Source organism: Sarcophilus harrisii, chromosome 5 (genome assembly GCF_902635505.1).
Source record: "Sarcophilus harrisii chromosome 5, mSarHar1.11, whole genome shotgun sequence".
In the NCBI taxonomy this organism is placed as follows: domain Eukaryota; kingdom Metazoa; phylum Chordata; class Mammalia; order Dasyuromorphia; family Dasyuridae; genus Sarcophilus; species Sarcophilus harrisii.
The window spans coordinates 175,038,283-175,065,812 of NC_045430.1; the positions used below are offsets into that span (position 1 = coordinate 175,038,283).

General features: G+C 35.3%; 1 protein-coding gene across 1 annotated transcript in view; it reads right to left on the reverse strand.

Moving 5' to 3' along the window:
* Window positions 1–27,530, reverse strand: part of GRM8 (glutamate metabotropic receptor 8) — a 927,338-nt gene that overhangs the window by 481,387 nt on the left and 418,421 nt on the right. Inside the window, exons 4-6 of the mRNA XM_031938983.1 lie at window positions 20,551–20,686; window positions 19,921–20,075; window positions 17,459–17,596 (exon numbers count right to left, since the gene is read on the reverse strand). Coding sequence (XP_031794843.1) covers window positions 17,459–17,596; window positions 19,921–20,075; window positions 20,551–20,686 — 429 coding nt within the window. The remainder of the gene's footprint in view (window positions 1–17,458; window positions 17,597–19,920; window positions 20,076–20,550; window positions 20,687–27,530) is intronic.

Here is a 27,530-nt window from a genome sequence, read left to right on the forward strand (position 1 = left end):
TTCTTCCTTCTCTTTCTGCCTACTTCTCCTCTCTTTCTCCCTTCCTCTTTTCCCCTTCCTTCCTTCTTTTCAAGCAGAGTCTCCCTTCTTTAGGTAGGCTGATATATAGGTGGTCTCACTAGCCTGATTGCACAGCTTTGTGATTGCACAAAGATCCAGCACAGGATCTCTGACTTCTCTATGTCCAGCCTGGGTTAGCTATCCCCACTTTAGGCACCTTAGTGTAGATTTAGTAAGCACTGCTGATCTGCATGGTCTAGTGAAACTCCAAACTTCTAAGATCAAGAGAGCCTCCTGTGACGACCGTACTCGCACCCAGGGCACCCCAGAATCAGCCAGAGTCAGGATAAGCAAGAGTCTGTCTTTATTCTTAGTCTTTTGGGGTAGAAGTGAAGGGGATGGAAGAGAATGTCTGCAAGGATCTTCTCCCTCATCTACTGCCCAGAGTGTGATCCTGGCTAGTCTTACTCCACCCCCTAGTCCCTCCTACAATATACACCAATCATTGAGCCAGTACGGATAGTGGAAAGGACCATTTTCCAAGCATATGCCCATAGAGTATTGTCCAATCAGTAGTTAGCCTCAAGCACTCAGCAGTCCTGTCCTCAGTGCATTGATTCAATAGTTCCAGCCCTCTACAGCCTCCAGCCACAGCTTCCCTGATAGCTGAGATTTCAAGCATTATCACTCCTACTTTTCTTTTTTTTTTTAGCCAGTGTTCTTTCCATTATATCTGAGGAGACTTATTGCAATTATCATTTTACAAATGAAGAAACTAAAGTTTAGAGATATTAGCATCATCCTAACAATAACAATAACAGTAGCTCATACTTTTTGGTTTGCAAAATACAAATGTAATTTCATTTTGCCCTCAGGACACTTCTTGAAGATGTCATATTATTATCATTTTGCAAATGAAAAAACAAAGTCACTTGACTTATCCAGGGTCACAGAAATTAAAATCTGAAGCCAGATTTGACTAGATTCCTTCTCTAGCCACTGAGTCACCTACCTACTTATCTACCTCTACACAAAAGTTTGTCAAAGATCACATAGTTTCTAAGTAGTAACTCAAACTTAGATCTTCTTGCACAAATTCTAATTTTTTTCTATTAAAAATTATGCTGTCTCAACCCAATAAAAAGAAACTGCGTACCAGAATTCAAGTACTGTTTTACATGCCTAACTTTTGCATTTTTTTTTTGTTTGCTGCTTCACAGTTGCTTACACTGTGAATATACAGTTTGAATTATTTTAATTCTACATGGACATTTCAATTAAATTTGATGAAAGTTCCAAATTAAGACAACTCTTTAAATCTATAACAATGGCTGAAAAATGGTGACAATGCCAGCAGGTTGATGTATAACACGCCTTTGGATGTCACAAATGATGTAAGGAAGACAAGGAGAATAGAGAAGAGAAGTTAATGAGAAAATCCATGGGAAACCAGAGTTCATTAATTTCCAGGCCTGTTCATGAATGCATTAATGCTTAAAGATTAGTAGCATGATATCTTAAATAAAAAGTCATTAAAGACCTTTTGTGGATTTTGTGGGGAAAAAATCACTCCAACAGTACAGATTACAACTTCTACAAAACTGGCAAATACTTGCAATACAATAGATAAGTGATAGAAAATTAGTTGAGTCATAGAAAAAATGACAAGGTCATTTTATCATCACTGAAATTTATATTCAGCTTTAAGGTTTGCAAATGTCTTAAACTCATAAATATACAAGGCAGGATTTGAACTCATCTTCCTAACTCTAGATCTACCACTCTGTTCCACTATTTGGGTGGCTTAGGTCTCAATGTAGGATATTGACATTAAATATCGGAGGTGAGATTTGAATTCAAATCGCATCTCCACTAATCCAGACCAAACAATATATTCATTTGTCCACATTCTTTATTCCATGGTACCTCCTTTTACAAAGAGCAGCAAAATACTGGTGATCTTTTTCTTTTGTATTTTATCTTGAAAATGCTCCACTATAGGTTTCTCTTTGCAAGTCTAACTTCCAGCTTCTTTATAAAATCATTACTTTTTTAAAAATTAATTCTTGCTCATATTAGAAGAAATTATGATATTCTGGAAAGAACACTTTGTTTTAAGGAAGAGGAACTGAGTTTGAATTCTAACCTTGTTATCATCACTAGGAGCTAATCCTTTGACCTTTTGTAGGTTTGTTTTCTTGCATTGTCAAATGGTGGGGTGATAAGATAATATCAGATACATCTGATTCTAAATCCTATGACTTAAAACATCTGCATGCAGTTACTTCAAGTGCAGATTAGAGTTTGCAGAATCTAGAAACAAAGGACTTCTCTGCCCCACACACATATTCAGTAGTTAGAGAAGGTTCTTTAAAACATTCTTCACTCTCAGAGAGAGAAATGAAACAGATCACAATCAAGCTTAGAAAAGAGAAGAAATGAAAATTTTGCTGAACCAATGAACATACCCGAATAATGATGCTGTTAGTCTCTTTACCACTGTATTTGTTGTAGAGAACTCTCTACAACAAAAAGAGAGGGAAGTACAGTATGGAAATAATGAATAACCATACATGATTGTTCTGAGTTGATTTATAAAATCGAATGCTTAAACCTTGAAAGACATTATGGACCATAAATCGATCAATAAACATTAATTAAGTACCTATCAGACACTAGTTAGGCTCTGTGGATATTAATATAAATAAATGTGAGAGAGTCCTTGTCCTCAAGGAACTTATATTCTACCAGTGACTAAAGAGCTATTCTTGGAGTAAGGTCTTGAGGTTAAAATCTGTCTCTGACTTTCTGGTTGGGTTACAATGAGCAAGTCATTTAATTTCTCAGTGCTCCACACAACTAAGATTATAAATTAATTGAGTTGCCCATTTGCATCACTGGAGGAAATGTCTATACCAGGAAATTCTCCATGCACATGAAATAAAAAAATATCGTAATGAGGAGGATAAAACATAGATAATACTTTAAGGTGTGAAAAGTGTTTTATATATGTTATCTCATTGATCCTCAGAACAGCTCTATGAGGTAGATGCATTTATTACCACCATTTTAAAAAAAGATGAGGAAACTAAGGCTGAATGATGTTGCCTAAAATCACCCAGCTAATAAGTACCTGGGGCAAGATTCAAATTCAGGAATCCCTGACAGTAAGTCCCATACTCTATCTCCTATAAAACTCCCATAGTATAAAATGTCATGATTTCTCAGAATATCAGGCATATATTTAAACAGAAGCACCAAAGCAAAGCATTTTAAAGTTGAAGGGGTTTATTTGACACTTAGAATCCTTTCCATTATTCTGTTCCCCAAACAAAGAGATTCAAGTGCTGGCTTTCTGAAAGCATTCTCTGTCCAACTGCTGATATGCTCTCAGTGCTGGCTAAGACCAAGGGTAGCAGTTATCCCACAGCTTCTGCTCTTGGGTGGGTGAGTCCCAATAACTATTACCTGACTTCTGACTTTCTTGTCATTATGACTAGGGATAAAGAAAAGATCACCCATTAGAGTTGGTAATAAAGCTGTTCATATTCAATGAACAAGGCTACATTTGCTGCTAATAAAACCATTCTTGCACCCATTCCACTTGCTTAATAAAGCATGAAGTTCTCTGTGTGGCTCCTGTCCTCCCCTTGGTTACAGGCTTTTGTATTTCCTTTTAATTTTTACTCTTATTTTCTGGCAGATTCCAGAGTTCTCAGTTTTAGATAACACTCCTACAGTCTGCCAAATAAGCATCTTTTTAGTCTTGGCTCTTTCCTGGCAGACAACTGAATGTTGTCACTAAGAGATTAACTAACAGATTTGATTTTCTTCCTGAAAGTCATCTAGATGGCTAGGAGACAGCTGTATCCTGTAACATGGAATTCTACCCAGGACTAAACAAAATGGAGGCAGCTAAGGCAGCAAGATCACTAGACCTGGAAATGGAAAGATTTTAGCTCAAATCCTGCTTCAAATTAGGAATAGCTGTTACTCTGGGTCTCAGATGCATGACCCTGGGTAAATCATTTAATCCTGTTTTCCTCAGTTTCCTCATGTGTAAAATAACAGTATTAGATCTAATCATATCTAAGATCTCTTCCAACTCTAAACTGATGATCCTATGAAAGTTAAGGTAGCTTATTATGAGAGTATAAACTTCCTTAATACTAAGAATCAAAATTTTCCAAATGAAAATATGCAAATCTAACCATTTGGTTGCAACAATGTAACTTACTAAACAGGTAAAAACATTCCCAATAGTCAGGTGTTAATAAGACTTTTGGTTAAAAGAAATTCATATGTTGCATAGCATCACCAAATATTCAGCCTACTGTCACCTCCCTACAAATCTGAATTTGCATTACAATAGTCAGACATACTGGCCAACCAACTACTTCAAAGTGTATACACAAAAGATGTTATTTCCAATAGCAGTTAAAAAAAAAAAAAAACTACTTTCTCATAAGACAAAGACAAGATAGTTGAGAAAAGACAGGGACTCATCTTAGCTCTCTTCAAAACCCCTCTGAACATTTTAAAATAAAGTCCTAAAATAAAACCTGGAGCAGGAAGATCCCTTAAAGGACAGAGTGAAATATTTTTCCAGCCAAAAACAATTTATAAGGTTGGCAGGAAAGGTCTGAGGCATCTGGGTGAGAGTGGAACATAGTTCAGTGCAGGCCCAGTAAATTAGAATCAAGCATTGAGAGAGCACTGAATCATGAATGGCAGTGGCATGGGTACTTCCAGATCTCTCAGCCAACAGATCATAAGGGGATCATAAGGGGATCAAACAATAGGTCAGAAGATTAAACAAGTCTCTGTAAGCACTGAGGCAAGACTTTGTTGCTTTGCCACATACTCAGATCTGGTCACAATCCTGGGTGGCAGGTAAGTAAGGGAGTAGGAAAATAAAAAGATGATCTGGTATTGTGCACCTAGATGATAGTGATACCTTACAAAGAAATAAGGAAATTAAGATAAGGCTGGTTTTTGGTAAAAGACAGAGAATTCACTTAGGGTCTTGTTGAGTCTGAGAGGGCTACAAAACATTCAAATGAAAATGCCCAGAAGAACATTAGTGGTACAGAAAGGTGCTTTAGGTGAGAGAGCAAATTGGACCAAATGGAAAAAAGACTAAATTTCATTAAAACAACACCTTTAAAAGCCAGAATTTGCCAAATGGGGAAAAAAACACACAAAAAATTTACTGAAGGAAAAAAAAAATCACTTCTTTTCAGAATTAAATGCAAGATGGCCTAGTGGAAAGAATTTTGGACTTAAGAGTCAGGAAGATCCATGTTTCAATCCCATCTCTGTCACTTCTTAAATGTGTAGCAAGCTATGTGACCTCTCAGAGTCACTGTCATCATTTGGAAATTTCAATGCAACAAGTATGCTATGGGCAATGTACTGTGCCAGGCTCTGTGGATACAAAGAATAAAGAAATAAAACAGCTATTCTTCTTAAGTAATGGATAAGAATGATATGCCTGTAATATCTACTTCTCACAGGTAGAAACATTGTGGTTGATTGTGGATGAAGAGTTGAACTCAGAAACAAGCAGATTTGGGGTTGAATCCAAACTTCCTGATACAAGCTGGCTGTGTGATTTCAAGCAAGTCCCTCAACAATCAGTAATCTAGCATAGACGAGTTCTCTCATTTGGTCTATGGCAATATCAATGAAATCATAGGTCCAGTGTTTATACACATCTCTCAAAAGATTCTTGTAAGGTTCAAATGAGATGATGTATATGCAGTTAATTACAAATTCTAAGTGCAAGATTAATGTGAGCTGCTACTACTTTCTATGGTCCCCATGGCAGATGATAGGAAAAGAGAGAAGAGGATCTCAAGAACTAAATAACTCTATCCTCTGTATTCACAGTAGTTTAACTGCTGGTGTTGTTAATATGTCCTTTTGGTCCAAAGACCAACGAGTTGATATATTAATGGAGTAATGATACCATATTCATCTTGATATTTTAATAAATGTCATCATGTGTATTCAGTTATCATCTTTATGCAAGTTACTTCTATAAATCCAACTCTCATCTCTCTTTTAAAATCCAGCCCTAAATCACCCCAGCACCTAAATCACCTGCCTGGCAGGTGAGTAAGGGAGTAGGAAAAGAAAAAGATGATCCAGTATTGTGAATCTAGGTGATAGTGATACCCTACAATGAAATAAGGAAAAGTAAGAGAAGGGCTGGTGAAAGACAATGAATTCACTTTGGGGCTAGTTGAGTCTGAGGGAGCTATAAGATGTCCAAATGAAAATGCCTAGCAGCCCATTACTGGTACAGCAAAGTGCTTCAGGTGAGAAAGAAAACTGGATACATAGATTGGAACTCAACTACATCATAAGTAATTTCTTCAAGAAGATTTATAAAGTACTGCATGTGGTAAGCACTGAAGAATATCATCAACAATGCAATTGATTTTATCTTGACAGACAAGAAATGACAGACTGCCAATAAAATAGTTATTTCAGAATCAGCTTTCTCTGTGCAGTTAGATAACTGAGTGGGTAGAATGAAATCCACAACCAATTCCAAATTAGAAGAAAGAGAAAGAAAGAAAATACTGAATGTGACCATGGCAAGCCCAACTTATAAATTCCTTTTAAACAAGCCGTTGCATCTGGGGAAACAATAATAGGTAACATTTATATAGTGCTATATTAACTTTTTATCTTCACAACAATACTGTAAGGAAAGTATTATTATTGTCTCCATTTTACAGAGAATAAAAGTTAGGTTAAGTGATTTACCAGTATGATGCAAAACAGGATGCAAACATTGAACCAGTAAATTGCATAAAAGTAAAGATACTATCTCTTGTGTTTAAGGGAGATATAACAGATAAAGATTTGCCAAAATGAAGAGATATAAATGATGTCTGACTCTATCACTTAATAACTGTGTGATATTAGACAATTTACTTTAAATTTTTAGACCTCAGTTTCCTTTATCTGTAAAAGAGATAACATTACTTGAGCTAACTGGGGGAGTTCCTGTAAAAATAATACTTTCTAAGCTCTAACGTATTGTATCAGTGGGAACTAGCACTCATTAAATATGTGTGTGTATTATGCTAAGTGCTATAGTTAGAATTCCTTTAAGAGTCATCAACTGCCTATGAAACCCAGCTGATAGTTTTAATGGTTAACTGTGCTAAAGTTTACTTACAAATTTCAAGTATCATGCAGACCATTTAAAGAAGTTGTCAAAAACTATAAAGTTCAAGAATATGCAATCAAAAGTCTGGGGCAGCCAATGTTCCATGTGCTGTTTTCAACAACTAGTGAGTAACTTGATTAAATATGAACTAGAAAGATAAGGTAATGAAAATATATAGCTTCATCATGAAAATATGAAAATGTGAAGCTTAATTAGGAGATTTTAAAGTAATGTACACAAATGCACCTGTATCTGTCTGCAAAAAATATGCAAAGAAGTGGGTGATGTGAATTTGTGTAAAGCAAAGAAGCAAAACATATACTGAAGACATTTTTAAAAATAGGTCATTAGTGACACATGAAAATCAAATTGTAAAATTTTACTTGGAATAGACTTCTGAATTCTCTTTGAATATGATGTTTCTTCCCTCATACCAACCTATGCCCTCCCATTAGGAAGGATTTAGGATCATAAGGTATCTATGTGGGACAGAATTTTGAGATCATTGAAGCCCTATTTTTGCAGAAGAGGAAATTCAGACATGACATATTTCAGACTGCTCAAACTCACAGAAGTGGTGGGTAGGGTAGGATCTGAATCCTGGTATTTTAACGCCAAATCTACTATCTTTTCTATTACACCAAATTGCTAATTCAAGTCAATACATCCATTCTACAGAATATGGCATTAAAATTTAGAAAAAATAAGTGACTGCCCAGTTAGTTAGCAACAAACCTGGGGGAAAAAAATCCAAATCTAGTTTTCTTTTCACTACATTAAACTTCTCTGAATGATGCTCCAAGTGATGAGGACCACTGTGATGAGGTCCACTGAGCCAATCATATTTTTAAAAATAATTTCTCTAGTTGGTCGTTAGATAGATAGATAGAGATAGAGATACATAGATAGCTATAGATATTTGCAAATAATCATACAAAACTTATCTATGGCTATTCTGGGTGAAAATAATTGGGTTCTGAGGATCAAACCCATTGATTCATGGTTTTTCTAGGTAGCTTTGTGTCAGCCCTGGATCCAGACCCTCCCACCTTTTGACATCACCCCCTTTCTCTTGTGCTCCAAAGACCCAGGAATGCCCAACCAGAGCCACCTAGTACTTTCAGCTTCTTTATACTTTCCAGACACTCCTCTACTTTACCTTTGTCTATACTTTTCTGCTGGAATCAGGCCTCCTGAACTTGAGAATATACCTGTTCATCACCTGTCATCAAGTTTAACATTCAGGGAAGTTCTTGAACAATCCAATCACTTATCTCCCTCAAGAGACCTTTCTCCAGCTACTAATACTCTACCTGAATTCATTTCTTCATAATTGGTATACTCCTAAATTTTCTACTTTCCTCATCCCAGTGATTTTGAACTCCTCATTCCTATATGAATTCCTGTACAACCTCCATTAATGATCTCTTGTTGCTTTTTCCCTTACTTCTACATTCCTCAGTCCTCCACCAATAGTTCAAATGTATTCACTTTTCCCACTGTGCTCTTTGAAAAATGCCTGCTCAATAGTTAGCAAACTCGCTTTCAATCTTAGATTTTTTTTTCTTTTTACACTCCCTCCACCTTCTGGTTCTAAGACTTTGCTCCCATTTGAGGACATGGCATCTCAGGCCATCCTTTCTAGTATTATCCTTTAATTCATACTCTTGATTCACTTATCACAGTGGGGGAATTGGAATACTCTTTGTTGTTCATTGCCATTTCTAGGTTCTCTCTCTCTCCTTCCTCATCACTGAATAATCTTAGAATCTTTTCCCCCTTCAAGGTTCATTTAATCCAAATTTACCAACAAATACAGATTTTAGTAGCTAATATATGCCTACAAGATATTCTCTTTCCTTCCTGAAAGAGTTGAGTACCTAGTTTCTATAACCTGACTTCCATCCTCATACAAGGAGATCTCAGTATATATATACACCTTCAAAAATACTAACTTCCTAATGTCTCTACCTACTCAATTCATATAACTTATTCTTCTGCTCTACTTCATATACACACAGAGGTGTTCATATTCCTGATATTGACCCAGTTACAAGTATATCCTATAAATATCAAGTCACCCTCCTAAAACAATTAAAGTTTAATTTTTTTTAAAATTTAGTTTACATCCAATTTTTCAGGAACAAACTTAGTATAAGTAAAACAGATCATATCTATAGAGGGGGGAAATGGATTCCTAAAGAAAAAAGCAATAGAGCATAACAGGTCTTAGAATGGACTAAGATTAAACAAATAAAAAGTTCCTCGATATTTTATCTAACATTTATAAGAATGGAAACCAATCTTATAATTTAATTGGCATAGAGATCTTCCAGGAAGAGCAATTCCCTCTTCCAAGGCAAGTAGATACCTTTTCTACAATTTATAGTCTTAGAAAGATGCCTAGAGAATTGTAGGTGGTTACTTTTCCATTGTCACAAAATAAGTATGTATCAGAAGCTGGACTTGAAACAAATCTTGACTTTGAAGTCAGCTCTCTGATAACTATGCTGGGATGTTTCTCATTTTTAAAGCCTTAGTTGCATATACATAGAGTGCTACACAATGCTTATTTCAGTTCTCATTAAGTTTCTATTCTTTGCAAAAGAGTTGCAGCTCCTCCTATAGGATCCAATCAGACACAATTTACTCTAGCCCAAATGCTCTGGTATACTTGTAGTTCTTCCCATATACCATACCATCTCCAAACTCCATGCCTTTGTTACATACCTGTGTTTGTAATGCATCTTCACTTCTGCCTCCTAACTCCCGTGGTTTTCTTTAAGGAAGCTCAAATTTTATTTTCTTCAATCATCCATTCCTCTGACTGCTAGTGTTTTTCTTCTAAGATTATATTTTCTTTATATATAACTTGTGTGTACACAGTTATGTACCCAATTAGAATATTCTGCCCTTAACGACAGAAACAATATCCTTTCTTTGTAAACTCAGTGTTAAATACAGTGCCTGGCATCATAGTAAGTGCTTCATAAATGCTTATAAACTGATCACTTCTTTGTTCAAGCCACAAGTGATCCTTTTCTCTTTGACCATCCCAAGCTACCATGCTTGATTTCTTATATGACCTGATCTTTTTTTTTCATTTACATTTTAAGGCAGCTAAGTGGCTCAGTGGATAGAACAGTGAGTCTGGGATCAAGCCAAATTCAAATTTGGCCTCCACCACTAATCAGCTGGGTGACTGTTTGCTGTAATACACTGGAGAAGGAAATGACAAACCACTCCAGTATCTTTGACAAGAAAACCCCATATGAGATCACAAAGAGTCAAGCACATTTGAATAATAATAACAAAAATTATAATATTTACATAGATATCTTATCCTCTTACTAGACTGTAAGTTTCTTATGTTCAAGGAATATGTTTTTTTTATCTTGAATGCTCAGGGTCTAGAATAGTGGGGGGGGGTTGTACAAAGAAGATACTTAATATTTGTTTAATCAAATTTAAATAAATATTTTACCCCTACTGGTAGGGTAAAGAATATTAAGTAGAATTAACTGTCATTTACTGAACAATTCTCCTCATCTCTTCTTGTTCCATACTTATGACCCATAGTACCTAGTCCAACATGTTTTAATAGACTTTTAAATAATCTGAAAATAATATTAGTGGTTTAAAAATAAGAAACTAAACACAGAAAATAATTTAAATGATTCATTCATGCATGATCTTTTTCTGTTAGAAAAGTGACTTGCAATTTAAGCATTCTGTCAGCTTATCTGTCTTAAGAGATTGTGATGACTGACTCTGTTGCTAAATATAGATGTAGGAAGAATGACTGTAGCAACATATAGATCTATGGTGCATCAGGCAAATTTTAATTTGCTGTCAAACCAAAGGTTTGATTCACTGATTACTGAATGCCATCATCCCCTGGTACCATGTTTAAAATCTACATTTATATTGTTTTTCATTGGGTTCTCAAAGAGGGATTGGTTTTCATTGCTAAATCCTAGAGATTATGTAGCACTGCCTCTTGCTGACTTCAGTATCTTGCCTGTCCCAACCCTGAGCAGTTTACAAGTCTCTGGCCATTGAAATGTGGAGGGTGGCAGATGGAAGGGTTTCTCCTAGCATGGCAATCATAAGAAGGGATAGAAAGCTAAGTTCAGGCTTGCTAACAAGAGAAAGTCTTAGAATAGAGTAGGAGGAGTAAATTATGAGGGGATTCTACATTAGTACTGTTTCACAGCAGGTGGCAAGATCCATGCCCAGAGTTCTATGGTATCTAAGAAGTGCATATTCAAAAGTGCCACCCCTAGCCTGCTAGGAACAGCAGGACATAAATAATTATGAATTGGAAACATTAAAGGCCTTTTTCCCCCTTTCAATTAGTTTTTCCCCCAGCTAGTATAATAATAATGACTTGCATTTTGATAGATCTAAAGAGACAGATCATTATGTGTTTTCATTAAAAAATGAGATATTTGTAAAGACCTTAACTGGTACATAGTAGATACTTTTTAAAAGTTTGTTTCCTCCCCTTTTTTTTAAGATTATTATATAGCAGTTTCTTAAAAGAAACTGATTTACAAAGAGATTTGAATTGCTTATGCAGGCCTTTTCCCCCTCTTTCTTCCCTTCATCTCCCTTCAGTATGACCCTTTGATTTCATTGATATATAACATATTACAGATTTGGAAATCCAATCTATCAATGCAGATCAGAAATTCATCTGTAAGTTTCAAAAATTTCTTAGGTATGACCTGCCTATAGTCACACAACTAAGATGTGTCAGAGGAAGCACCTGAACCAGCTCTTTCTGATTCTAGGGTATTTATTTACTTTACTTTATTTACTATCTCATTCCATAGTAAATATCTTAGTAAATACTCTTCCATAGTAAAGAACCTGAGCCATGCTTGGAGTAAAATCTCCTGATTTTAAGTGATATAACTTTTTTCTCAATTAGTCAATAAACATTTATTAAGCACTTACCATGTACCAAGCAGTATGCTTATATGCCATTCTCAGTTCAATTAGTTGCAATTTAGCAATCTAAACTGTAAGTAAGTGAAAATATCAATAGATTTGGGGTAGAAGGGAAGCTCCCTTTTTCCTCATTTCACATTGTTCAGATATCTTTTTCTATTATCTGCTCCTTCACTTCTATCTTGCATCTCTTTAGAGAAAGGAAAGCTCATATTGTTAAAATGAGAATTCCTTGAGGACAAGGATTGAGTTTTTGCATCTGTGTCCTCAATACCTTGCATGGTATCTTACACATATCAAGTATTTAATAAATGCTTGTTGACTGAATGAGGGACCAAAGCAAACATCCAGAACACTACAGACCTTTGATGCTGCACCATGCAGTCTTCTCCAATAGATCCCCTCTCTCAATATCCCTCTTTCTCACTATTCTTTGATCTCTTCCCATTTTCCTGTAACTAGAACAATGCTAATGAATTCCTCTTCCTTAAAACAAAATAAAACAAAAATAATTATCAGAACATTCCCACTAACTATTATTTCCCCTACTTGAAGCAGCATCTAGTAAAAGTGGAAGGGAGGAATAAGGTAGGATGTACTGGGGCCATCCCTCTCCCCTGAAATTGCTATTCTTTTGAATTACCCAAAAGACAGAGCATATTTAGCTCCTTTCTCCTACTCTCCTCAGTGCAACTAGACCGGAACTTCCTCAATATTTTTTTTCTTTTCACCTTTCCATTATGTTGTCAACTCTCGACATTTTGACCTACAGAACATTTCTTATATCAGTCCCCTTCTCTCTACTCATACACATACTAGCCTGGTGTAAAACATTATTATTTTACTCCCGAATTATTGCAATGCCTTCCTCTTTGCTTTAAATCTCTCCCTATTCCACTCTATCTTCCATTCCACTGACAAAGTGATCTTCCTAAAGCTTAAGGTCTGACCAGGTTCCATGCCTTCCCTCTACTTCCTCCACTTAATAAATGGTAGTGGCTTTCTATTTACATGCAGGATCAAATTTAAAATACTCTTGCTAGCATTTAAAGAGTTTCAGAACCTGGCCTCTTTGTACCTTTGCAACCTGTATTCCCTTTAATTTAGTATAATTTCTAGGTACAGAGGCATTACAATCTCCCAATCTCTTGCTTTTTTCACTGGCTGCCAATATTTGTAATGTTTTCCCTTCTCATCTTTGCCTCTTGGCTTCCTTTAACCTATAACTTAGCTGCAGCAAAAGGCCTTTCTTTAACTTTCCCATTAGCCTCCCTCCCAACTAGCACTTTCCCTCTGAGATTTTTTTCCCATTTATATTATATAAATAGTATATGTACATTGTTGTTTACATGTTTTCTCCTCTCCAGAATGTCAGGTGCTTCAGGGAAGGGACTATGTTCTTACATTACTCTGGATCCTTAGTGCTTTGGAGAGTGCCTAATACATCTTAATAAATGTTTGTTGATGGCAGGATTGACTCTTTAGGCACATTATATTCATTGATATACTTATGCATGTTCCTATTTTCTCCTCTGTTAGAATGTAAGTTCCTAATAATTATTCTTTCATTTATTGTAGATGAAATATATATTGAATATATATAGAGAGAAAATGTATATATATATATATATATTCATACATATACATGTAATATACATTTACATATATACGCACACCCATATGTTACAGAGTAGCAAGTATGAATACATTCTCATCTTGGAAATGTACAGAGATGTATAAGATATATTTTCAAATATTGATTTTCTTTTTCCTCTTAAGAGCTAGGAAACAAAGTAAGATTTTATAAGATGGCAGAGTTGATGGCAATTTTTTAGTCCATCTAGGTCAAAAGCTCCTCCATGCTCCCTACTTGGGAAGGAAATGATTTTGGCCTTCCAAAGAACCCCTCCAATCACCCAAAAAGCTGCTTAGGCAGTAGATAAAACTTGGGGTGGAGCTTAAAACCTTCCTAATAACCACTAGGAAGCACTAGCAATCCCAAGCCTCACTAAATTTTCTGTTTCCTTCAATGGACAGAATGTAGTCAGTTGGCAGGAGCAGAATATGCTTGCATTTTTTTCCCATCATTGCTATTCCTATCATCATAAATAAGAATCAATAGGCCATTTTAACTAGCATATGCTCACAACCATTTAGCACTTGAGTGTCAACTATGTACTCCCTAAGCAATAAGGTCCTTGCCCTCTGGGCTCACAATCTAAATTCAAAAGACAAACAAGGCACATAAAAATGGAAGAAGATGGTATATTTTTTGTGGGGGAAGGGGAAGACTGAAGGGAAAAGAATAGTCCTAGTAAATTGTAGAGGTGACTCAGAGCTCACGTTTAAGAAAAGAAGGCAGAGTTTATGTGAAAGTTGAAGGGAGCCCACCCTGAAAGACTCATCAACACATTATCAGGGCTAACCCCTTGCGCAGGTACTGCCAGAGATCTCAGCCAGAAAATTCCTGAGAGTGATGCCATGATGGGCTGGATCGAGTTCCAAATTGCCTTTGCTTAGCTAGGAAAAGACACCAGTTAAAGGAAAATTTTAAAATCTAAGTCTTTCTATCTTTAAGAAAATTGCTGGAAAGAATCATTTTGAAGGTAGAATTTGGCCACTATATGCTCAATGCTGAAAATGGATTAGTCCAAGGGGAAGATGGGAGGCAAAAGAAATGGTTAGTGATAATTTGTATACAATGTGAAGATGAAAGGGACAGAGGGTTTGCATATGAAGGAGAATTCTCAAGGGATATGTGTCTATAGCTGACTTATAAAATGAAGGAGAAAGCAGAAGATTGATGGGCAGAACGATTAGGTAGAGAGTAACAAAATCTTACCCATCACCTCAATAATCAGTAAAGGATCTGTATCTTTAGGAAGATGAAAGAAACTTTACATAGGATTAAATAATTCTCTTTTTCAAATTTATTAAGTCTTGAGCAATAGAAGAGAAACATTGCTCATCTGGAATTTGGCCTGCACCCTAAAGTTAACAATTATCATGAGACAAAAGCCAAATCTTGTTTTGCTAAAAAAAAAATTAAAAACCATTTGATTTTCAAAAAAAGTACACCTCATCTCTTTTCCACAAGGTGTGTTTTACAAAAATTCATAGATCTCTGGCTTTAGAAATCTGATTAAAAAAAAAGATGTCCCCAAGCTTATGAGAACTGAGCTTTTAACCATGTTAATTTGTCATCCAGACATAGCCCCAAAGGCAGTACAAGTGTTGGGAGACCAGCATCGCCAAGTGGGAAGTGTTACAAAAAAACGTTAACATGAATCTTGTTTGTTTTGTTAATGGGGATATGGCAAAGATATATTAAAGGTTCTCTGATTTCAAAGACTTCTGTTAAGGCTGTCAAAACTATCATAAGATCTGAAGTCAAATTTGAATTAGACATCTATACATAGATACATTTCTAGTCAAGCAGGAATGAGGCTGTTGGAGGCAAAAATCAATGCTGAATTATACATGGACACTTTTAACTGCCCTATAATCTTCATTCTCCTAAACATTTTAATCAATAGTATGTTAGGCAACCTTATTTCCTAACTAAAAATGGAAACATAAGCCATAAGTGATGGCAATTGAGGACACAAACACTGCCTAGCTTCTGCTGTGGAAGTTTTCTCAACAATAATAAAAATAATAAAAAGAGCCATCACTAACAATCAAAACAATAACAACAAAATCCAGGTGTGCATTTCTTGAATTTGCTTCTGATGAAATTCCATTCTCAAAATTATTTCAGGAACAGCCATAATGGAATTTGCATGAAAATCTGCCTCTTGATGCAATTAACCTTAGGGGTTATATCTGGTCTAGCCTGTCAACTAAATACCCTTTTTTGTTCTCACTGAAATAGCTCTAATTTGGCAGGTTGATACAATTTTGACAATAGCCAAATACATGGATGAAATTCAGAATCCATGAAAATTCAATAGTTTGATTCCACATTCACAAGTGACATATTTATTCAGTATCCCCACAGCCACTGCTCTTAAGGGTATGTGTCCCCATATAACATAAGGAGGGGAGTTGAGTAGAGTAAGAGTAGATATTATGTGAATTCAGACAGGTGATGAGTCTAAGGTAACCAGCTGAGTTTATATAACCACTTTCTAAAAGTTATTTGTAAAATAATCAGGTATTTCATTGAATTCAACCATCGTTTTCCTCATTCTTTCCAACCCAAATCATTAGGAATACATAAACCCAGAATCTGAAAAAAATTAATCTGGAGATCACTAAACATCACTATTAGCCTGATGTTTATCTTTGGAGACTATAATAAATTTAACAAGCGATCAAACATAGAAAGTTTTCTTTCAACTCTTTCATCTCATGCTAAGTCCCCTAAAAACAATGTATCCATTACTTTCCATTATTCCCCAACAGAAAGTTTCTACTCTAATCCAACGAATCTCATTGTTATGAAGAAACACCATTCTCATTTTGGTCTTTGGTGTATTATTGTATGGAATGTTCTTTCCCCTCCATCTTGTCAAATGCTACCCATTCTTCAAGGATTAACCATACTTTCACTTCTCTTGTAGAATTTTTCTTAACTCTTCAAGACTACCTTGCTATCTCTCTTCCCTAAATAATCCTTTATCTAAACTTTTTATAATTATCTTCCTAACTGAATCATAAGCTTCTTGTAGACAAAAGTCATGTCTTTAAAAGAGTTATTTTATCCGTCATATTATTTAGGATAGTGCTGAACACATAAACACACTCAATTAACCAGCACCACTTGATGGCCTAATATGAGTTCAACTCTGTGGGAGATTCTCTATGGAACAAAGGAGAAAAATAGCAGACTTCACCAATAATAATTTAACATCTGGGTCTCTGAAAATCAAAAAGGTATCCATAACACTTTTAAATATTAAATATTATTTAGATTTTCTCTGTCTTTTAAAACATTTTTATTTAAATTAAATAAAAATGTTTTAAAAGACAGAGAAAATCTAAATATTTAAAGTTTTGAGTTCCAAATTTTATCCTTCTCTCCTTCCCCTTTTTCAACTCTTCCCCTATGAAAAATTAAATAATCAGATATAGGTTATATGTCTATCGCTTTCTTATGTCTGGAAAATCAACAAAATTTTAAGCACTAATTTGTAGATGTACTTTTTCAGGTATAAATGCTCATACAGAATATTTTAAAATCAGCTCTCAAGAGCTTAAGCTAGCTAGGGCCAGCTTACCCATGAATAAGGCACCATTCATTTTTATAAGGATCTTTTCATTTTATATGTAATTATGAATAATGGTTTCAAATAAAATACTCAAGTATCCAACCTGTGCATTTCTTGATATGACTATTCCTTTTTCCATGTGATCCTAATTTGCATCCAAAATTCTCCTCCCAAAATTCAGCAAACCACACATTCCTTCGATTATTGGCAAGAGTCCGGCTTCTAAAATATCGGTCAAATCCTATAATGTACAAGAAAGAAATAATTTAAAAGTTATTATATTAGAAATTATTATTTCTAGAATAATATCAAATTAAATTCATAATCAAAACAGAGTTGTATATCCTTGTGGATCACTGAGTCATGTAAGTTATGACTACTTTTTGCTAAAGACAAGTCCTGGCTGTTACTTTGGGTAAATCACCCTCAGTTTCCCAAGAAAATGTTTGTGACTATATATTGAAGAGACCAGCATTTGAAAGAGTATTTCCATTGGCAATTCCTTATACAAATGAAATTACAATTCCAAATCCAAACCATCCCAATGTGATAAAATACACAGAAAGTAAAAAAACAAACAAACAAACAAACAAAAACACTGAGACAAATAGCACCATCACCCCCTCCCTGAAATCACTGATTTTAAAGCAAGCATAAAGTTAGGAGGGACACAGCAGACCTTTAAATCATCATACTAGTGTTAGTGTTATGTCATATATTCCAGATAATTTGACAAACTGATCTTTGCTAATATGAACATGGGTAATAATAGGTATTACCCTGCTGAGGTCATCAATCAAAAGAGTGATCCTAAAGTTGAGGATTTCTGAAACCATCTCAGGGCATGGAAAAGATAGAAGTGGGCAGAACTTTAAGGTCCTGTCACAAGCTATTTAGACCCCTCCAGACCACTTGCATATTAGGCTAATCCTACATCCCACTTTCCTTTCTTAAATAACTAAAAACAATTGAATGATTAAAATAACATAATACTCTGCTATTCATGCTTGTAAATCAGCATAGTCCCAGTAGCAGCCAAGATGGGGAAGGACTTTACTCAGACTTAAAAAATAAATTACAGCAAGTAAATGATACAGTGGATAAAGTGCTGGGCCTGGAGTCAGGAAGGCTCATCTTCCTAAATTCAAATCTAGCCTCTGACACTTACTAGCTGTGTGAACCTGGGGAGCAAGTCATTTAACCCTGTTTGCCTCAGTTTTCCAACTGTAAAATGAGCGGAAGAAGGAAATGACAAAGCACACCAGTAGCTTTGCCAAGAAAACCCCAAATGGAGTCATAGAGTCAGACATGACTGAAAAATAACAGAATAAAAAAGAACCAAGGAAAACACTGGGGTTTGTTAGTTCCCTTCCCTACCCCCCAAAAAAATCATTTACAATAATCAGGTTTTTATTACAGGCTACAATTCAGAATGAATTACTATTTCGGAATTCAGTGCAACTTATTATATTGCATGAACAATTTCTATATTTTAAAAAAGTAGGTGCAAATCATAGATCTTCAGAACTAGAGGGGACCTTAGAGATTATTAAAGCAACATCTTCATTTTCTAGAGGAAGGGAAGTGACTTGATAGAGGTAATGTAGAAAATAGCACAGCTGGGAATAAGTACCCTATGTAAGACATTAACAAATAAGAGAAAGTAAGAAGAAGCTTAAGTCAGTAAAAACAATGAGGATGACAAGATCTAAAAATAGTAATCTGCAACTGTCATCTGACTCCTAACCCAATGTTCTCATCAAAACATCATGCCTCCAAAATGAAACCAAATGGTTCATCGTTCCCTAACTATAATCAAGCTTTTCCAAGACTTCCTATCTGTTCCCTTCCACTAACCTTGGGAATGGAAGTATTAAAAAAAAAAAAAGGCAGGAAATTGGGGAATAGGGAATAGGGAAAAGGGGAAAGATGTAATAATGGGAAAGGGAAATGGGGGAAGGGAAATGAAGAGAAGAGAAAAAGGGAAGGGAAAAAAGAGAAAAAAGAAAGAAAAAAGAAAAAAGCAGGAGAAAGTTCTCAGAAATTCTCAGGAATGCTTTGTATGCTTGCCCAGGAAAAGAAGGTAACAGGATTATTAATTACTATACAAAAAATAGAATAAAAGCGTCTTCCCTCCCATTCCTAGCTTCAAGGAAGTCAACAGTAGGGAGTGTTCATTGTCCATATCCAGCTCTCATTTCAAAGCAAATGAAAAGAATCTCCAATTTCAGATTTCCAGAAAAGATGTTCCTCTTTCTACCATTCCATGTGGCCTCTTTAGAAGGCTTATAATGTTCAATCACAATTTACGAAAATATCTCTGAGGCTCAAAGTAGTGAATGGTGTTCTTGCTCATATACATATATGTATCTTACCTGGTTAACAACTGGTCAATCAGTACAATGGATCTAGCTATTCACTATGTATATTCATACAACTGAAGTGAATTATTATAAATCTTCTCTTTCCAATTTTAATATTGTACTTTATCTAACTGAGCTTCGAGTCCTTTAACTGAAACATATCCATTTATTGATCTCAGTCATTACAATTTGTTTTTCTTACCATCAATTGAAGCTCTTTTCGGTAGAATAGTTACAGCTCCTTCAGCAATTTCTTCTTGTTGATAGACAGGTGATATTTTTGAACCCCAACTATCTGAGCCAATCCAGAGAAAATGCCCACTTTGATTTACTTTTTTGGCAGCTTCCAATATTCGCCTATAGGAACAAAAATAAATAAAACCAACAGTGTTTAGCAAGAAATTCAACAAACTCAAGCCCTAGAACACTAAATGGATTAAGTTCTACATAGTTGGTAGGTCACCATTACACAATTGGTCAATCAATTATTTTAACTATCTAAATCATATCTCCTTAAGGAAATAGAATTTACTTCAACTCCAGTATATGATAATTAGTTTTATTATAAAGCTCCTTTGCATCCTTCACTCTTATCATCCATATTTGTTTCTTCTCTTTTAATTTCTAGGTTTTAGCAGAGAAAAGCTTGAGCCTTAGGAGTTTGATAGCTATGAGGACTCAGTAGATCAGAATTCAGTCTTTTCTATAACTGTAAAGCCTTTTTCTTTACATGTTTTAAATTTCTAAAGTTTTACAACACATATGAATAAATTAGAAAAAAAATGGAAGTAACCAGATCTCATAGTCCACAGAGAAAAAAAAAGATAAGTACCTGATGTCATCCTCATTGGCAAACATGATCACTGCCCGAGCATTAGGTGTTTCCAATAAACGTTTGATGATTTTGTCAAATTCTCCAGGCCGTGGTTCACGGGGGATTTTCTGTGACTGAGCAATACAAACACCACCTGCAAAGGAAGAAGGGGAAAAAGAGGGCAATGTTGATGTCTTTTAATTAACTCTGTGATTTTAAAAGAACCATGGAGGACAGTTTATGAAAGAATGATTCTGCAAAGGGAATTTTGCTTCTTTCAAATCTGTCTCACCTGTAGGAAGCAGTCTTGTTTAAGTGATACATAATTCTTGCTTCAGATGAAAATTATATCAATTATATAGCTGTACAAAAATCCCATAATCTTTTCCCCCTAAAATAGTGAGATATTTTTCCTTGATACAAGTGGAAAAATGTTGCATGAAAGAAATCTGAGGAATGTTTAATAATAGAAGGAAACTGCTAGTTTCCTTCCTTATTTTAACTAACCTAAGTGTCATGGGCAAGACTTATTGGCTGTGACACAAAATCCTTCCTTTAATTTTGAAATAAACTTCTACCCTTCAATGGACAAAACCTATAATAAATCCTATTCATTCTATGGTCAATACTGATCAGAGTGGTCTTCCTCCAAGGGGTCTGTTAAACAGAAAGTCAGTAACAGTTAACCTTGGACTTGACAATGTTCTTTTAATATAAAACTATTGTATCTAGAAATCTTTTATAAGGTTTTATTCATCCAAGTAGCAGAGAAAGATGCTGGTAGGTGGCTCAGCAAATATAGTCCCTGGCTTAGAATGAGAAAAGGCTCATCTTTGTGAGTTCAAATCTGACCTCAGACACTTACTTATTAGCTATGTGACTCTGGGCAAGTCACTTAACAACATTTACCTCGATTTCATCATCTGTAAAATAATCTGGAAAGTAAATGGCAAATAGCTCCAGTGTCTTTGCCAAAAACAAAACAAACACAAATGGGGTTATGAATTGCCACTCAGCTACAAATAATTGGATAAAAGTAAAGAAAGATCCTGTTAAATTAGAAGAAGATGAAGGGAAAAGAAGAAAGGAGGGAGAAGCATTTTATTCTTTTTAAGTTTCCATGATCTTCCCATAAAACAGAGAAGGATTGAGAGTTGGGAGAAATCTTAGAAGTCATATGGTTTGATGGGGGGGGGGCTCATTTTGTACTCATAGTTGTGAAAGATTAAGTGATTTTCCTAAGGGAAGGAAATGAGAGAGGCCAGATACAACATAGATCCTTTGAGTTCTAATGTGGTTCCCTTGCTACTATATGATAATTTACTCTTTTTTACACCATGGAGTAATATCCCAGCTCATTGAGAGAACCAGAAAGAGAGGCAATGGGAAACTTCAGAACTATCAATACATTAATGCAACCAGTACATTGTCTACAATAGTCATTAATTAGTATGGTAGAATGAAAATCTTATGGAGTCAAGATGATTTAATATTTAACTTTCCTTGTAATCTTGGCCAAGTTTTTAAATCTCTTGTCTTTGCTGGTAAATGAGGGTCATTTACATTCCCTTTCTAAATCTTAATCTATAATCCATAGAAAGAGTTAATCAGGTTGAGGAGCTGAGATAAACTGAAAATCAAATACCATCTAAAATATTCAGGAAATATGTTGGCTTCTTAAAAAATCATTCCAAAAATTTCGACCACAACCTACTTGTAGGTTAGTTACTATCTTAATTCTTGCATAGAAAATCAGGAAATTAAGTTCTAAGGAAAATACATCATGTAACTATAAAACCTGACACTAAAACTGTAACCTTCTCCTGGGAACAATACACTGGCCTTTTCAAATTATTATTGAAGACTTAATTAAATTGCCTTAATTACTTAAGCATCCTTTTGAAGACCTATTCTGTCCTGAATAGCATTTTGAAACCACTAATCACTGCACAGTCAGGACTTCCTAGCAAAATATCTGAAGGCCTGAAGGAAAAAAAAAGTTTTACTGACAGCTTTAAGCAAGGTAGACAGGCGATGTAGACAGAGATGTCTAGCCTTGAATTATCTGGGTTGGGTATTTATCCTGCTTGAATACATCACAGAATTGCTCATCCCTCTGCTTCACCTTGTCTATGTCAGCCTGGTCTGCATTTATTTTTCTGGAAGGAGAAGTTATATAATTATGGGTATTTTATTAAGACATAGCCTGTATTTAACTTTTCAGAAGAAAGGAGGGAGGAATTTGGGATTCCATTCCAGGCCTTGACACTGATTCATAATGTGTATTTATACATGCTCCAAATAGTCCATCACTTCATTCATAGGATTCATGCATTCCAAAGAACAAATATTTTAAGCCCTTATTAAAGGCAGCTAGGTAGCACAATGTATAGAGTGTTCTCCCTAGTCACTTAACCCTATTTGCCTTAGTTTTCTCATCAATAAAGTGGGTTAAAGAAGTTTGGAGAAGGAAACAGCAAACTACACCAGTATCTTTGCCCAGAGAATCTCAAGTCAAATCACAAATCACAAAGACATGACTGAAACAAGAGTAACACATGTGGAAAAACTGAGTTAGGCATTCTGGGAAATAATGACAAGTCTAACAGACTAACATAAATTTTTCTACTTCTCAGAAACTTAACTAATTAATTAGAGAAATATATGCACAATGATAGAAGTTACACAACAGACCAAGAGAATAATACAAATTGTATGACAAAATAGTACATATTTGAGTGCTATAATGCAAAATGAGTAATCTACAATCAGTCCACAAGTGTTGATTAGTTACCCACTATATAATAAACATAGTGCTAGGCCCTGAGGGTACAAATAAAAAAGGAACACATCCTTGTCCTCATGGATTTTACATTCTATTGAGTAGTAGGTGGGGGAAATACAACCCATTCACACATAAGCAAAGACAGAGCATATATGAAAAATATACTATGATGCTGATAGAAATGACTAAGGAAATCAGTAAAGACCTTTAAAGAAGCTCTCTCTTGAATTGAGCCTTGAAAGGAATTCAGAGATCCAAAACAATGGAGAAGATTTGTGATCTTTTAATAGGTATGCCCTGGTGCAAATGAACAAGAATTAAATTCCAAGAGAGCAGAAGAAATGAGTACTTCTTAGGGGAAAGAGATGATTATGGGCTTAAGTGATCTGAGATACTATGAATTTTTTTTAAAAATCATAATTCAGAACTGTCTTTATGGCACCAAATATCCTGATTGACTAAATTTATAACCAAATTGTCTGAATTAACACTAATTTTAAAACATATGTATCTATACATATACAAAACCATCCATTTCAATGTTGCTGCCTTCTCCTTCTCCCAGAACCAAGGTGAAAATATTTTTTGTTTGTCATATTTGTTGAAAATCTTTAATTTCATCCCTGTAGGATATCTCCTAGAGGGAAATTTTCTCTGCCAATATAGATCAGCAACTCCTTTGTAATTTAATTTAGAGGGTTGCTTGGGTCTCTGGCAGACTAAATAACCTTCACATTGTCCCATAGTACATTTCAGAGGCGAGCTTGAACCCAAGAATTGCCGAATCCAAGACTAGTTCTTTACCTGTTAGACTAAATTATTCTGTCACTTACAAATTTGAACAATATTTTTTCAACCATAGGGACAAATTCCTGGATTTACTACAAAATTAGGTAGTGGACTGAAAGGCAGAACAAAATAACTACAAAAGCTAAGAAAATCTCAGAGGACTAGTTGTTCATAAACAGAATTGAAACTTCTATAAAGAGAATACTTATAATGAAGTTCCAAGGGATTAATTTAATCATCTAAAGTTCCCCTAAGTTTCATGTATAACTTAGAACATAGGGAAGCCTCATTACTATATTAAAGTTTTCAATATCTAGCCAAGACCACCTACAAATCTGTGCTTTTACCACCCTTACCCCTCACCCCCAAAAACGGCTTTGTTGCTGCCATAGAAATGGGCATCAATAGTTTTCTTTTTTTAACCAAAGCCTATGATTCACTGTGCCACATAAGCTAAAATCCATCTGTGCCTCCATTTCTGCTTCCCCATAAATGGCAAGTCATAAGGAAGAACAAAATAATTCAACTCCTATCCTCTGATCTGCTGCTAATAGCAGTGGTGGGACAGGTGCCATAAACATACTTAAATGGCTTAGATCGATGAATCCCAGGTTTGAGCTACATGGCCATTTCAGGAATTCACAATTTGGACTGCTTAACAGCCTTCAAATCAATACACCTCTTAAAACCCAAGATCTGAGAAGTCACATTTGCAAAACTCACTCTACATGAAGGATAGAAAATTTAAATCAAAGTCATCCCATCTTTCAGGGCAAGAAATAGAACACTACAATAGAGTAATTACTTTGTAAGGGAATGTAAAGAATTACTTGTCAGTCTTTATAAAAGGTACACAAGAACATAGACCTAAAGCTAAAAGGGACCTTACAGGCCATCTAAGCCAATTCTCATTTTACAGTTGAAGAAACTGAGGTCTTGTGAAATTAAATGATTTGCATCCCAAAAAGAAGCACCAAAAATTGGACTGGGATCCAATATTTCTGACTTTAGAGCTATTATTATTTTGCTCTTCTTTCATTTTCTTTTTTCCCCCTTTTATCCTTTTTTTTGAGGGCAATAGGTGTAATATTCTTCTCTAAATGTATTGTTCTCTGGGAGCAGGTTTCTTGGGAGGTTTCTGGGAGTAGCCTTTCTTTCAGTTCAGTAATCTCCCCAAATGCGGCCAGGAGTTAAAGTCCAAATCCTTTATTGTCTCCTTCAAAGTCTTGTCTATTTTCCTGGGGCCCAGTTAGCTTTCTTAGAGACCTTTCTCTCTCCTTGGTTCTGAGACTCCTGCTGCTAGTCCTTTGCCTCTGCCAGCTTCTGCCTCTAGCTTCCTCCAAATGTCTCCAAATTCAAAGGTTTGTGCTTGAGCCTCCAGCCACAACAAAGGTAGATGATGGCATGAATCTGTTTCAGCCTCAGAAAGCTTCTAGTGCACTTCTTCTTTCTGGCCCTGACAGCTTTTCCTTATATATTCCACACTGAGTATACACCAGTCATTACATCACTAGGAAACCATTATTTGTTGCAGGATTAAATCAATGCTAAACTAGATTTAACCATTGTTTCCTCAATTCCACTTAGCACCTTGTAAGAATCCTAACAAATAGAGTTAAGTGACTTGCTCAAATTAGTCTCTGAAGCTAGATTTGAACTCAAATCCTCCTGACTCTGGAAGAAATCAGGGTTTATGGTTGGAGTCAGTACTATATCACACTGCCCCACCAAGTTGCCCTCCTATTGTTCTTTCCAATGTATTGTGCTGCCATGATTCAAGGGAAATGAGCACTAGGGATTTTGTCTGCTAGTACAGAAACCACTGATGATGATCTTCAATTCATTGGTAATTTACAGACTTAGCTAGAACACTGGGAGGATAAGCGGTGTGTCATTGTCACACATAATTTCTGCCATGGACAGATCTCCAAACCAGGTTTTCCTGGCTATCAAGTATACCAATGCTGCCTCTCATTTATATCATGCTTTTCAATTCACAAAGTATTTTCTTCACAAACATCCAGGATAGGTAGCAATCCTTTGAGAAGGAGAAACTTAATTGGAAAATCAATCAGAAATTAAGATAAACTATCTAGAAAGGGTAATGTAAGTTAATGAGAAAATGGCATTTGATTAGTGCACACATTCACATACACACAGTCTCATGGAAAGTGGCTATAGATGTAGAGTAAAAAAAATTACTAGTCAGGGAATCAGAAAGTTCAAATGTGTCTTCAAGCAAGCTACTCCCCTTCCTTGATCCTCAGTTTCCTCATATATCAAACAGAGGTTTCCATGAAGTAATCAAAGAAATTCACATTTTTAGAGCACTTTAATTAATTCCCAATCAACCATCCTAGGAGATAAATAGTGCAAGAGGCATTATCTCCATGTTAAGATGAGAAAACTAAGAGAATAATTGATTTTCCAGCATTACATATCTTGGCTGTCTTCTATATCTAAAATTTTATGATATTAACTTCTTAGGAATATAATGCACAAGAGCAGAAAACAAGAATCTTAGAACAAGGAGAAGAAATAAGGGATCTATGATTGTAAACCAATGAATTGTTCATTAAACATTTAAAATGCTATGGGGTAGGAAGAGAAAGATAAACTCCAGCTGTCAAAGGGTTTATATTCTATAGTGTACATGCTAGGAAATCAATGATATGTTAACATCATCAAAATATTTTTTAAAACAAGTTTATAGATACCAAGATAAAAACCCCTGGAGGAGATATGTATGTACTCCTCTTAGTATATAATTATCACACACACACACACACACACACACACACACACAAAGAGTTTTGTTATTTTGATAAAGAATTGACCTCAATTAATTCAAGGCAATTCCAATAGACTGGTGATGGAAAGTGCCATCTGCATCCAGAAAGAGAACTATGGATACTAAATGTGGGTCAAAGCCTAGTATTTTCACCTTTTGTTGTGGTGGTGGTGGTTTGTTTGCTTGTTTTTTTTCTTGTGTTTTTTCCCTTTTAATCTGATTTTTCTTGTACAACATGGCAAATATGAATTTGTACTTGTTTCACCTATACTGGATTGCTCGCTGTCTTGGGGAAAGGTGGGTAAAAGAGGGAGGGAGAAAAAATGGGACGCAAGGTTTTGCAAAGGTGAATGTTGAAAACTATCTTTGCATGTATTTGGAAAAATATTATTTAAAAAAATAAACTTAAAAAAAGAGCTGACCTCAAAGCTAAGAAGACCTGAGCTCAAATTATATATCTGACACATATTGGGTATATGACCCTTCTGTTATTGGTTTTCCAAGCGATACTCTTAAGACTACAAATTGTAGCAAAGGTACTGACATGCATTGGTAGACATTTTCCTTTTTGGAAGACCCTTATACCAGTGAAATCACAGGCTCTAGATACCAAATAAATTTACTTGCTATTTC